General features: G+C 33.1%; 1 protein-coding gene across 1 annotated transcript in view; it reads left to right on the plus strand.

Moving 5' to 3' along the window:
• The window catches only part of LOC139512923 (serine-rich adhesin for platelets-like), a 38,768-nt gene extending 23,798 nt beyond the window's left edge, over window positions 1–14,970 (plus strand). The window contains exons 3-7 of the mRNA XM_071300902.1: window positions 1,746–2,068; window positions 3,590–8,491; window positions 12,857–13,005; window positions 13,436–13,548; window positions 14,780–14,970. Of these exons, the coding sequence (XP_071157003.1) occupies window positions 1,746–2,068; window positions 3,590–8,491; window positions 12,857–13,005; window positions 13,436–13,548; window positions 14,780–14,915 (5,623 nt within the window). The 3' untranslated portion in view covers window positions 14,916–14,970. The remainder of the gene's footprint in view (window positions 1–1,745; window positions 2,069–3,589; window positions 8,492–12,856; window positions 13,006–13,435; window positions 13,549–14,779) is intronic.
• The last annotated feature ends 378 nt before the right edge of the window (window positions 14,971–15,348 follow it).

A 15,348-nucleotide genomic window follows, 5' to 3' on the forward strand; every position in this document is an offset into this window, starting at 1 on the left:
TACAAAAGGAAGGTTGGTATTGATTTTGGGAGTTTAGGTCCCAACATAATGGGGCCCAAAGGGTCCAAAATTAAACTTTTGTTTGATTTCATCAAAATTGAATAATTGGGGTTCTTTGATATGCTGAATCTTACTGTCATGACTGTGTATGTAGATTCTTAACTTTTGGTCCCGTTTTCAAATTGGTCTACATTAAGGTCCAAAGGGTCCAAAATTAAACTTAGTTTGATTTTGACAAAAAATGAATCAGTTAGGTTCTTTGATATGCTGAATCTAAAAATGTACTTAGATTCTTGATTATTGGCCCAGTTTTCAAGTTGGTCCAAATCGGGGTCCAAAATTAAACTTTGTTTGATTTCATCAAAAATTGAATAAATGGGGTTCTTTGATATTCCAAATCTAACTGTGTATGTAGATTCTTCATTTTTGGTCCTGTTTTCAAATTGGTCTACACTAAAGTCCAAAGAGTCCAAAATTAAACTTAGTCTGATTTTAACAAAAATTGAAATCTTGAAGTTCTTTGATATGCTGAATCCAAAAATGTACTTAGATTTTTTATTATGGGCCCAGTTTTCAAGTTGGTCCAAATCAGGATCTAAAATTATTATATTAAGTATTGTGTAATAGCAAGTCTTTTCAATTGCACAGTATTGCGCAATGGCAAGAAATATCTAATTGCACAATATTGTGAAATATCAAAAAAAAAAATAATTAGAGTTATCTTTCTTTGTCCAGAATAGTAAGCAAGAAATATCTAATTGCAAAATATTGTGCAATAGCAAGATTTTTTTTTAATTGGAGTTATCTTTCTTTGTCCAGAATCAACTTAAATCTTTGTTATATACAATATACAATGTATATTCACTTTTTACTACCAACTGATAAATTAAAATAATCTTTACCATTCAGTGATAACAAGCAGTTTTTTTACATCTTAATATTTTATGATGTATTTAAATGAGTAGTTATTGTTGCAAACTCCATTAGAAATTTTAATTGAGATTAGTTTTGGAATAAGGGAAAGGGGGATGTGATTAAAAAAATTGGGTTCAATTTTTCTCATTTGAAATTTCATAAATAAAAAAGAAAATTTCTTCAAATATTTTTTTGAGAGGATTAATATTCAACAGCATAGTGAATTGCTCTAAGAGAAACAAAAATTTTAAGTTCATTAGAACACATTCATTCTGTGTCAGAAACCTATGCTGTGTCAACTATTTAATCACAATCCAAATTTAGAGCTGAATCCAGCTTGAATGTTGTGTCCATACTTGCCCTAACCGTTCAGGGTTCAACCTCTGCGGTCGTATAAAGCTACGCCCTGCGGAGCATCTGGTTGCTTTTATGATAACCACCATGGTACAGTTGTATAAGTTTGAATACAGGAATGTAAAGAGATGGAGGATTGAATGTGTTTAGTAAACATTTGGTAAAATGGTAAACAGAATGGCTTTTGTACTGAAAATGTTTATTTCTTGCTTAGCTATCTGAAAGGCATTTGTGTCTGAAATTATCTTCTTTTGTGCAATCAGTGGTTGAATTTGAATAAAGAAGATAATAATTCTTCTAGGAATCCCTATGTCTTTATTAGTCAAAAGGTTTACTTCACTAAAACATGATGTCATTTGTTTTTAATGGTTTCATTATTTATTGATCAATAGCTCTGTAAGCAACACATGTATTGAAATCTTACATATATGACATATGAGTATTTTAAAATTGTCTTGACTTTTTTATATTTTCAGTCCTAGTAATGTCCCATTAAAGTCACCAATGGATATAGCTAAATACCTGACCACTGAAGGAACTTGCAAGTGTGGACTAGAATGTCCTGTATTGATCAACAAAGTGTTTAATTTTGATGTAGGAATTCTTTCTAGGATGTGGACATTAGATATAGACTGTCCTAAAGATTTGACTAAACTTTGTAACCATAAACGGAAAATGTTGGCTATGGCAGCATATCATACAAACTACTCAATATCATCATCCCAGTTCTCAGATACTGTATCTGTCAATTCTCTGAGTGGAAATATTCCAAGTACAACTGTTAGTAAAACTAAAACAGGTTTGTAAATCTGCAAAATCTTGTAAATGTAAAAAGGTGTTATAAAAAAAAAAAATGATTTACTCTGTCTTCAATAGAAAGGACATGAAGTTTTCTGGTCAGTGTATCTGTCTGTTCGTATGTCTTCAATAGAAAGGGCATGAAGTTTTCTGGTCAGTGTATCTGTCTGTTCGTATGTCTTCAATAGAAAGGACATGAAGTTTTCTGGTCAGTGTATCTGTCTGTTCGTATGTCTTCAATACAAAGGGCATGAAGTTTTCTGGTCAGTGTATCTGTCTGTTTGTAACGGTCATTTATAAAATTTGAGGGATATGGTGTGATTGCCAATCAGACAACTATACACCAGAGTCTAACTTAAAACTATTAGACATGTTTGTTATGATGTGAATTTTTTAGAATGTATTCCAATTTAAGGTTTTCATGGTTTTGGTCCATATTAAGCATGTTTTAAAGTGGTTGATTCGGATTTTACAGTTCACTGTCAGACAAATGTCAGATTAGACTTTAAAAAAGGAAACATTGGTATAGTCATGATAGTTGTAGATATTAAAATGTTTACTGTCATAATGAGTTACTAAGCATTAGTCCTAGAACATCAAACAAGCACCAATCATCAAATTCATAACAAATAAATTGTTTCTTAGTTTCTTTATTTCAAAGTTTCAATAGTGCAGAATCAAACAGATTTTTTTTATATTTGTACTTGACATAAGTGAATTGACCTTAATGACTGAACATGTTGAATACATGAAAATTTATCTTGCAGAATTGTCAACTGATGTTCAACTACAAATTTACAATAGTGATTGGGATAAATTTTTTATAAAACAACATGAAAAATAATAAAGTCTTTTGACAAAAGATATACAAACATGTGTCATATTATTGATATAATCTTCTTTTATTAGTTTTTGAAAAAAAATATAGAAAAAGAAAAAAATGTATTATTCACTATTATTGATCTTTAGTTTAATCATTAATACATGAACAGCAAAATTTTAAGTCATTTATGTAAATACTCTTTACTTTATGACTACATCATAGCTGGAAATATGGACACGGTCTTAAACTAGAAAGCGGTTGACTTAAAATAAAAAAGATGCAATGGGGAATTCTAACTCCTTTCTAAAAAGAGGCAACATATTGGAGAAACAAATAAAAACGCAGCTATTTATTGCTATTTATTGACAGTAGTACTTCATATATATATATCATTTTTATGTGTTCTCTTTTCATGATTTAATGATTGAAAATATTGATAATCTACCTTTAGCATGTTTAGAAGTCTATGCAGACATTCTGCGCATATCTTATCTGTAGGTTTTTCTCAAGCAAGGTTGGCCATAAAACAGTACAAATCTTAATGAATAGAAAATAAGGGGTAGAATAAAAAAAAACATGTCACAAAACAGTTTCTAGTAGATAATAAATGTTTTATCATGTTTATTGAGCTTGACATTTTTTATATATTATTCCACGTTCTGTGTTTTGAATATTGATCAGAATGATTAACTTTTTTAGATCAAAAGAAGAAAACCAAAAGTAAAATAGTAAAACCAGTTCCTTATGATGGTGTGTTAGTTTCACAGCTGATAGCAGAGAGAGACAAGATTAAGAAGACAGACACAGAAATTTCTGATATAGTATATAATCCGCATAATTTGGCTGAAAGCAAAGTGCATAGTGAAATATCATATAACACAAACACAAGCATTCCAAAAAAACCTCATTACAATCATTTACATAGTGTCACTCAAGGAAACCAACCATTAAGTTCAGTCACAAATATTGTTCCTGTTACAAGTCAGTCAAATGACAACATAACACAAAACTTGTTTGAAAATATTCAAAAGGCTACCACTATAAGTATTGAAGCACTTGATAATTATAATTCACAGACTAGAATATCAGATAATTATAATTCACAGACTAGAATATCAGATAATTATAATTCACAGACTAGAATATCAGATAATTATAATTCACAGACTAGAATATCAGATAATTATAATTCACAGACTAGAATATCAGATAATTATAATTCACAGACTAGAATATCAGATAATTATAATTCACAGACTAGAATATCAGACACTCTCAGGTCTGTTGGTATACCTATCAGTGAAGCAAATGTTGAGTTTTCTAACAATAAATCTGACAGTATATCATCTCAAGAAACAGTGATTGATAAAAAGCCTGAAGCATTGTTATCTGGAGATGAGAATGTAAAATCAAATAGTACGTTAAAAGTTTTTACACACGGTGAAATTCCACAAAGTATTCGCGTAGATTCTACAGTAATGGATGTGACAGATAATACATCTGGTGACAATGAAATATCATCAAGTCTGGAAGATAATGTAATATCCCAGGAGAAAGAAACCAGAAAAGTGCTCTCTTCTGAACATGTTGTTTTATCCAAATTAGATAAAGATACTCCATGTATAGAGGAGAAAATAGAAATTGATATATCACTGAATGATGAGATTTTGAAAAATAGAGATGATGAAACCCAAGTGAAACCCAGTAGTTCTACATGTAACAGTGTTTCTACTGCCAACCAATCAAACAAAACCATTGTACCCAATAACCAAACTGACAATTCTGTATCTGAAAAACCAGCTATTGATATAGAAAATAACCGTATTATATTGGAAAATGAAATGAAGTGTACAGGTAATTCTACATCATCTGCTGAAACAAAAAGGATAATAGATGCCCCAGAAATTACGGATGAAATTTCTGTGACTACAACTAGCCAATCAGCAGCTATCATTAGTAAAAGTGATTCAAATACATCTTCAAATAGAGACTTATCTAATAAGTCAATCTCTCTATCTTCAGAAAAGACGACTTGCAACATTAGTACCTTGTCATCGGTAACTAATGATTCACAAACTTCTTTGTCAACATTAAACGAAAGTAATAACATTACTCAACTGTCATCTTCTTTGGGCATTATAAAGGACACAAACTTAACAGCTACTGAAGCATTGATTAACACTGTGGCTTCAAATACACAAACAACTAATGTTACTAGTTCTGTTCAGCAAACTACTAAAACAGAGGGGAAACCTGATTGTCGTGATTTGAGAATTTCTGTGCCTAGTACTATTGTCACTTCAATATTATCAAGTATTAATGCTGTAAAAGGGCATGAAATGGGAGAAAAGATTTCTCCACGATCAACACAAAAACCAACATCAAAGCAGCAGAAAGGGGGCAGCACAAGTTATGGAGGTACAGCATCATCAAGAAAATCACCTAAACCTCCAGCATCATACGATTCCTTTTCAATGTACCAGTTAAGATATCCCATGATGCATGGAGCATTTCCACCTGTTTCAAGTTCTCAAATGAATCCTTTCGGCTTAAACCCATTTACAGGACAGCTTATGACTCCCGGAATGTTTAACTTCCCTCCTTATCCAATGATGAATGATGCTTGGATGGATCCAAAAATACCAATAAGGAAGAAATCTCCAAAAACCAACAAGAAAGAAAAAGTGAAAAAGAAAGTCAATTGTGTATATGACAGTGACACACCACCTCCAAATGTAGACGTAAGTCAGTTACAGGATCATGGAAAAGGTCCAATTCCTAAAGTTTCAACATCAGCATCTTTCATGGATGATCCATCTGCATTTTTGGCAGAACAAACAGTGCTTATAAGTAGTTCATTAACCTCTAGTTCATCTAGCCCAGCAAAAAAGTCCAAGAATCCTAAGAAAGAGGATAAGAATGACACAGTTGATGGGGATGTTAAGACTGCTATTGTTTCGTCTAGTAAAGTGAGTAGCACTAAAACTGCAACTTCAATGTCAGTTTCAACACCATTTACATTCAGTAGTGCATCACATGGTATGGTTGTGACTAATAGTACTAGCCTCTCAAAGGTTGGATCTGCGTTTAAAAATAAACCCTGGGGATTACCAATCCCAATTTCAGAATCTCATTCCATATTGGATTGTAATGAATCAGATATGTTCACAGAAGATCGATGTGAATCCTTGTCTCCAGATTCAGGTAATGAAGGCCTTTCTATGAATGAGACAATTACTCCTAGCTCTGTTGTTCATCATACTGCCACAATACTTTCTAAGGAGAAAAAAGCAGAATCTCATTCCGATCAGAATACGATACAGAACAATAAAATATTAGATATTTTGTCAAATGCTAAGAAAGGTTTTCCACCTGTAGGTCAATCTGTTAAAAAGATTTCACCAAAAAAAATTGTAACTAACGTGACGTCATCATCTATGACTCAACCAGCTGTCAAATCTTTTTCTAGTCGAAGTGCAATACAACAGGTGCTTAGCAGTGCAAAATCAAATGAGTTTCCAGCAAGTTCATTACTGTCTGCAGCTGCTAGAGCTCAAATGGCTCAACAAACGATGAATTTCCCAATAATTCCATCATCAGTAACACAGACACAGTTACCGTATGTTAGTCAAGTTAAGACAAGTATTGCAATGGGCAACAATGTATCACTGGTATCAGCTGATGGGAGTACTTTTCTTGCTACACAATCTAACACAGGAATGTTAAGTTCAGCAAAACTACAAGGAAGTAATCCAAAGAGTGACATTGTCTCTGGACATGAATCTGTTGCTAAATTGTTGAGACAGCCGATTAACCTGAATAGAAATGCTCTAAAAGGCATTGATCCTATCATTAGTAAACCTCAAACTTCAGAAAAGTCATTGAATAGTTCCGTATTAGCAACAACAGTATTAAATGTGAATTCCAAAACAGTTGAGTCTGTCCCACGGGTTTCAGTAAATTCTGTTACCATTCCTAATTCTGTACCATCAAATATAACAAGTAGTTTACCCCATATATTGCCAAATTTATCTGGATTACCGCAGAATTTAGGACAACCACTGATGAATATTATTGGCAATAACTTGGGAATGAATTTACTTCAGAATGGACAAGTCATACTGCCAGAACAGAATGGCATAACAATCCCACAAAACAATGTTCAGTGTATTCCACTTCAAAATGACCATCAGACACATGCATTTGTAAATATGGATAATACAAATCAAACCATTCATGGAATTATGACAGGAGCAAATACAATGGCCAGTGTATCTAACAAGAATGCTACACAGGTATTACCTCCTGAATCTCAGCCTAATTTGGTGAAAACAACAGAAATGCCAAATATCACAAAAATGTCTGTTAATTATGGTGATCAGTTGCTACAGCAACAAACTATACAATCAGCCAATGGACAAATGGTTCTTATGCCAAATTTACATATGCCATTGATGCAGTATCTGGGAGCAAATTCGTTGCCAGTGAATATGAATATGGATAAAAATACAATTCCTCAGTTATGTAATATGCCAGACTTACAAATGCTTAATGGACAAGTGCAGATTGGGTTATCCCAAGTGGGAGCACCTTTAAACGTGATGAATGTTCAGCAACAAGTATGGAACAACTTAAATACAGGAAATCTGACAGCCATGCAAATACAAACATTACAATTACAGCAACAGTTACTCCAGCAAATTCAACAGCTTCAAGATATGCAGTCATTGATAAGTCAGTTTAGTCTCCAAGGTAACAGCTTACCTGTCACAACTAGTGCCAACAGTAACATTGCCATGACAACAAAGGAAAATCCCATAACAGGCAAAGATACTCCTGAAACAATGGTATCCATTGTGTCTACTACATGTCAGGAAAGTCCAGGAAATGATGAAGACGGATCTGGCAATTCAGAAGATAAAGGAACTTGCACTGATTTTGATGAGGGTGACGATGACTCCAATTATGTGAACACTATAGAGGAAGACAGTGAGGAGTATAGTGGAGATGTTGCTGACACAACATGTGGTCAATCATCACCCATGGAAAGAGATGAAGATGAAGAAGATGTTCAGGTAGAAAATTCATATGATACTAATACCTCGGAAATCGAAACGGACAGTGAAAACTCTGGTGCTTTTCATGGTCTAAGAAATACATTAAGTGGTGCTAGTAGTAATTGTAGCACTCGGGAAAATCTGACAGAAAATGTCAGTATGTGCCATACAAACTATACAAGTGAACCGGTGAATCTTGTTTCTATTAAAAAACAAGACAATTTATGTGTGAATGTATGTACTAGTAGTAGTGGTGTAGTAGATTCATCTGTCATGTCATCTAAAAACCAATCAAAATATAAAACTTCAACACAATCTTCAATAAAGAAACACAGTTCTGAACAACCTTTTTATTCAACAGAGACATTAGATGTATCTGTGCCTTCGTGTGTTTCTTCTATATCCAATTCTCCAGTTAATCTGTCATGTCAGACCCGAAACATGGGAAAGGATCCTGATCAGAATGTCATACAACCCAGTGAAAATGAGGCTGTTAATATGTCACAGAAAAGAAGTTTGGAGGAGGAAGAAATTGATGTCACAGGTAATTTTAGTAATAACATAATAGAAATGTTCTTTATAATGAAAGTATCAAGTCATGTAAAGTGCAAGTATAATAATGATAAGAAGTTATTTTAACTTCAGTATAATAGTCCTGGGCATTGTAATTGTTATATAACCTTATAGGGTAACTATAATCCTTATTCCTATCGTTAATTATCCATTTTTAGATGGTCACCATCTTACGGTGTTTATATATCTCAACTTGTACGATTCGCTCGTGTATGTAACAATGTTTTAGATTTTAACGAGAGAAATTTATGTATTACTGAAAAATTATTACACCAGGGTTTTCGATATCACAAACTAGTCAAAACATTTACTAAATTTTATCATCGGTGTAAGGACATCATTCCTAAATATAGCTCAACATGCAGACTTCTTATACGTTCAGGTATTTCACATCCAATTTTTTATGGAAATATTCTTTATAAAGCACAAAAATGTCAGTATTCACCTCAGAAACTAACAAAACCTTTAAATAGACTTATCAAGAACATGAAGAAGGGATATAGTTACGATACTGTTGTCAGGTCACTAAAGATTGCTTATTTTGGCGTTAACATTGATTCACTTATAGGGTCTTTGCATCGGAACTAAACACATTTATTAAAAAACCAGTTGTTGGCATGACACGGGTTATGTTCTTCTCATATATGTTATGATGGTATGATACTAAACCCTTAACGGGAAGGATTGTGCCTGATATTCATATGATGAAATCATAATCTTTAATCAGTTTAATTGAAGTCTGGAGCTGGCATGTCAGTTAACTGCTAGTAGTCTGTTGTTATACCCCACGCAACGAAGTTGCGCAGGGTATAATGTTTTTGACCCGTCCGTCCGTCAGTCCGTCCGTCAGTCCGTCCGTCAGTCCGTCCGTCCGTCAGTCCTGTTTCTTGTCATCGCAACTCCTCTCAAACCACACAACAGAATTTCACGAAACCTTTTCAGATAATAAGGACATACTATGTAGTTGTGCATATCGACGGGAAATTGGGATTCAATTTTTTTTCTAGGAGTTACGCCCCTTTGAACTTATTTACTTTAATGTACTACTGCAACAGTTTGTCATCTCAACTCCTCTCAAACCACACAACAGAATTTCACGAAACCTTTTCAGATAATAAGGACATGCTATGTAGTTGTGCATATCGACGGGAAATTGCGATTCAATTTTTTTTCTAGGAGTTACGCCCCTTTGAACTTATTTACTTTAATGTACTACTGCAACAGTTTGTCATCGCAACTCCTCTCAAACCACACAACAGAATTTCACGAAACCTTTTCAGATAATAAGGACATACTATGTAGTTGTGCATATCGACGGGAAATTGCGATTCAATTTTTTTCTAGGAGTTACGCCCCTTTGAACTTATTTACTTTAATGTACTACTGCAACAGTTTGTCATCGCAACTCCTCTCAAACCACACAACAGAATTTCACGAAACCTTTTCAGATAATAAGGACATGCTATGTAGTTGTGCATATCGACGGGAAATTGCGATTCAATTTTTTTTGTAGGAGTTACGCCCCTTTGAACTTATTTACTTTAATGTACTACTGCAACAGTTTGTCATCGCAACTCCTCTCAAACCACACAACAGAATTTCACGAAACCTTTTCAGATAATATGGACATACTATGTAGTTGTGCATATCGACGGGAAATTGCGATTCAATTTTTTTCTAGGAGTTACGCCCCTTTGAACTCCTCTCAAACCACACAACAGAATTTCACGAAACCTTTTCAAATAATAAGGACATACTATGTAGTTGTGCATATCGACGGGAAATTGTGATTCAATTTTTTTCTAGGAGTTACGCCCCTTTGAACTTATTATACCCCACGCAACGAAGTTGCAGAGGGTATAATGTTTTTGACCCGTCCGTCCGTCAGTCCTGTTTCTTGTCATCGCAACTCCTCTCAAACCACACAACAGAATTTCACGAAACCTTTTCAGATAATAAGGACATACTATGTAGTTGTGCATATCGACGGGAAATTGCGATTCAATTTTTTTTCTAGGAGTTACGCCCCTTTGAACTTATTTACTTAATGTACTACTGCAACAGTTTGTCATCGCAACTCCTCTCAAACCACACAACAGAATTTCACGAAACCTTTTTATATGAAAAGGACATATTATGTAGTTGTGCATATCGAAGGGAAATTACGATTCAATTTTATTTCTAGGAGTTACGCCCCTTTGAACTTATTTGCTTCAATGTACTACTGCAACAGTTTGTCATCGCAACTCCTCTGAAACTACACAACAGAATTTCATGAAACCTTTTCAGATAATAAGGACATACTATGTAGTTGTGCATATCGACGGGAAATTACGATTCAATTTTATTTCTAGGAGTTACGCCCCTTTGAACTTATTTGCTTCAATGTACTTCTGCAACAGTTTGTCATCTCAACTCCTCTGAAAGCACACAACAGAATTTCATGAAATTTTGTAGATAATAAGGACATACTATGTAGATGTGTATATTGACAGGAAATTATTATTCAATATTTTTTCTTATACAATTTTTTTTTCTTATACTTATTTAATTTCTCCAATGACAATGTGGGGACGTGGGGTATGTGAGCGTGCTCACTAAGGTTCTTTAATTTACTTTAATGTATTACTGCAACTGTTTGTCATCGCAATTCCTCTCAAACCACACAACAGAATTTCACAAAACCTTTTCAGATGATAAGGACATACTATGTAGTTGTGCATATCGACGGGAAATTGCGATTCAATTTTTTTTCTAGGAGTTACGGCCCTTTGAACTTATTTACTTTAATGTACTACTGCAACAGTTTGTCATCGCAACTCCTCTCAAACCACACAACAGAATTTCATGAAACTTTGTAGATAATAAGGACATACTATGTAGATGTGCATATCAACAGGAAATTACGGTTCAACTTTTTTTCTAGGAGTTATGCCCCTTTGAACTTATTTGTCTCAATGTACTTCTGCAACAGTTTGTCATCTCAACTCCTCTGAAAACACACAACAGAATTTCATGAAATTTTGTAGATAATAAGGACATACTATGTATATTGACAGGAAATTATTATTCAATATTTTTTCTTATACAATTTTTTTTTCTTATACTTATTTAATTTCTCCAATGACAATGTGGGGACGTGGGGTATGTGAGCGTGCTCACTAAGGTTCTTTAATTATTTATGTATTATTGTCATTTTGTTTATTTTCTTTGGTTACATCTTCTGACATCAGACTCAGACTTCTCTTGAATTGAATTTTAAATGTGCGTATTGTTATGCATTTACTTTTCTACATTGGCTAGAGGTATAGGGGAGGGTTGAGATCTCATAAACATGTTTAACCCCGCCGCATTTTTGCGCCTGTCCCAAGTCAGGAGCCTCTGGCCTTTGTTAGTCTTGTATTTTTTTAATTTTAGTTTCTTGTGTACAATTCGGAAATTAGTATGGCGTTCATTATCACTGAACTAGTATATATTTGTTTAGGGGCCAGCTGAAGGAAGCCGCCGGGTGCGGGAATGTCTCGCTACATTGAAGACCTGTTAGTGACTTTCTGCTTTTGTATTTTCTATGGTCGGGTTGTTGTCTCTTTGACACATTCCCCATTTCCATTCTCAATTTTATTTTGAAAAACATGAAACATATAGTTCAGCTTTGGCCATTGCTGGCAGGCTAGGTATAGTTGACATCTTTTATTTTGGTTGTTAAATATTTTGAAACTTCTTCACTTTATTCACTCAATTTGTCCTTGATGTATTATTGTGGCAATACAAACTCATGTTGTATTCTTAGTATAGATAGGTTGTTAAAAATGACAGACAAATGCTATCATCATTGTTCATGAATAAAAAAAGAGTCAAAGAATTAACCTTTTCATTAGAACATTTTAGTTAAAGAAATTTAACCAAAAAAAACCAGATTTTTTTACTGAAAATAAAGATAGTTAAAGTATATATTAACCCTAGATCTAAATTTATTTACCATGTTTACTTGTACCAGTAAAAAAAACCACACTTTTTTAAAGTAGTGCACTCATTGATAGGATATCAATTATCAAGTCATCCCAAATCTTACACTTTATACTAACATGACTAAATGAGAGATAACATAAGAAACTATTATTACAATACATGCATTAGCAAATGATTAGCAAAGTAAAACTTTATTGCTCACAGGACATTTTAAACATTCAAGTGCAGAAGGTGTACATGTACTATTGTTCTTCAACATAAAATTGCATGATTTTATTATAGTGACACATTGAGACTGTCAGTCCAGTTAAAGGGTTACATGAATTACTATTGGAGATTGTATTAACCCTTTTAGAATTTATTTTAGATGATACTTTTGAGACTGTGATTCCTGTTAAAGGAGACTTTACTATTGGAGATTTGGTTTGGGGACAGATCCGTGGGTTTCCGTCTTGGCCAGGAAAGGTTGTACATGAGTCTGAAGTTTATGATGCAGAGGAATTAGAACCAGGAAAGGTATGATTAATATTTTCCATCAAAGATAGACTTGTATACTTTAGTCAGTCAGTCCTCTCTTTGGAGCTTGTTACTGTGTAACTGTTATCTGGTTAACTCCTGTTAGTTTATCTCTGTATTCATCTTTCCATTAACCGGTTAATGTTGCATTTTTTCATCAAATATAAGTAAAGTCATAGCTTCATAATATATACACAAACCTTCATCTGGCTATGCCATATAGTGACACATTTTCAATTCCTTTGGCATATTTACTTCTTTTTTTTTTAAATATATCTTTAGATTGTGGTGTACATATATAAAATTTTATCACAATTTTCTTAACAACTACAAAAGTTGTAATTTCTTGACATAATGCAAAAATTGAAAAATTTGATTGGTTCATATATTTAATGCAAAATAAAGTCTACAAAATATGAGTCTTTTTCAGTGTTGGGTAAAATGGTTTGGTGATCATACGTTCACTCAAGTAGAAATGTTAAAACTGAAAACTTTAACTGAAGGACTGGAAGGACATCAAAAATCAAAGAAAAAGAACAAAAAGTAAGTATTTCCGCAAATTGTCTTGAAGGAAAGTTAAAAATTCTCTAAAAAAATAATAATGGGGAACCCACTAAGTGAATTTAAATGTTAAATTCTATCACATTTGTGCAATGTTATTAAAAAAAACATGACAATGCAATCATCATGATCATTGGAGATAATTTGGCTGTAGATAATTATTTTGCATGGCTCTGTCTTTCAAATTTCCTTGATTGTACATTAAAGGGTAATGATTAATTGTCCCCTCACAACTCAGTGCATCTGAAAAACCTGTTCTCTGTCTTTCCCTGTGGCTGTTCTGTCTAAATGCTCTGACATGAACAATTCTTTCCAGATTTTTGTGAAATTTATATCAGGGTTTTTCAGAACAAGTTATAAAAAAATAAGAGCCATTGAACTATTATTGAACAGCTTTTCTCTAATTTTTGTGCTATTTTCATGTTTCTTGTGCTGTGTGAGAAAAAATATTTCTCATCACTATATTTTCATAGCAAATGATTGGTCAAAATTTAATTATGTTGTTAATTTTTCTTGATTTCTTCTGAATTTCCTATTGTGATGTCCTGTAAAAAAGAAACCATGCCTGATGACGTCACTTTTAAAGAACACAACTGTCTACAAATCTCGGAAAAGGATTGATAAAAATGGTTACTATAACTTGTGTATTTATAATATTTCTCCACTCTCAACAGTTAAATTTTAACAATTTAAAAAGCTAAGCAAACCTCACGCTTTAAATATTGAAATTTAACAATTTCTAGTGGAGAAATATCATAACTCACTTATTGCAGTGATGGAATCTATATATCTTATGCCCCTTTTTAAATATGAATTAATTAAAAATTGTACTGTACAATGTTGTAAGTGCTCCAAAGCCTTCATTTTGTAGAATTGTCCTGAAATTTATATTTAAGGGCTATCTCAGCAATGTCTCGAACAAATTTTCAAATCTGCAGATCAACTGCTTTTAAAAGAGTTATGCCCCTTGGAAAAGTAAGGTAATTGCATTGATAGCTGTCTAAATAATATAATATAAGGAGATATGGAATGATTGAAAAGTGAGCTCATTTGTTAGATTTGTATTCATGTAAAAAAGAATTTTAAGTTAAAATCAAATTTGATTCCTGTTAATCTGTTCATAGTTAAGTTATTGTTGTAAGGCAATACAAGTTTCACAACAGTAAAACAAGTCATAAACTGACTCGGTGAAATTGTTATTGGATATTTTTAGAGGCAGAAAAATGAATTCTAACCTAGAAGCAGCAATACATGAGGCTTTGATAGAATTAGATAGGCAGACCACTTTACAGATGGAAATGAAAATAAAACCAAAAGGAAAGACTATAAAGAAAAAGAAGGTTAAATAAAGACAGAAGGAAAGGCTATCAAGAAAAAGAAGGTTACAAAAAGACAGAAGGAAAGGCTATCAAGAAAAAGAAGGTTACAAAAAGACAGAAGCAGATCGTATCATAGGATATAGTTCAGAAGATACACATTATGTTACATTATTGTTAAGTCGTCTGAGAAGTTGAATTATGATTTTGAACAAATTGGGTACCAGGTATATAGTTTTACTGCAATTGTGATTTTTTGTCTTAAGTTGAGTGATATGTAATTTGAAATGAGCTGGTACATGTGGTGACTGATAGAAGAGCACAGGTGTCAACTCTTCAGGTGTAAGACAAATGAAAGAGCTAGTATTATCATCAATACATTAAATTTTAAAGATCATATCTTTTTACACAAGGTGAAATATTCCACTGTTAGAGAGATGAAAATCTCACAATTTTCTCCAGTAAC

Source organism: Mytilus edulis, chromosome 2, assembly GCF_963676685.1.
Source record: "Mytilus edulis chromosome 2, xbMytEdul2.2, whole genome shotgun sequence".
NCBI lineage: Eukaryota > Metazoa > Mollusca > Bivalvia > Mytilida > Mytilidae > Mytilus > Mytilus edulis.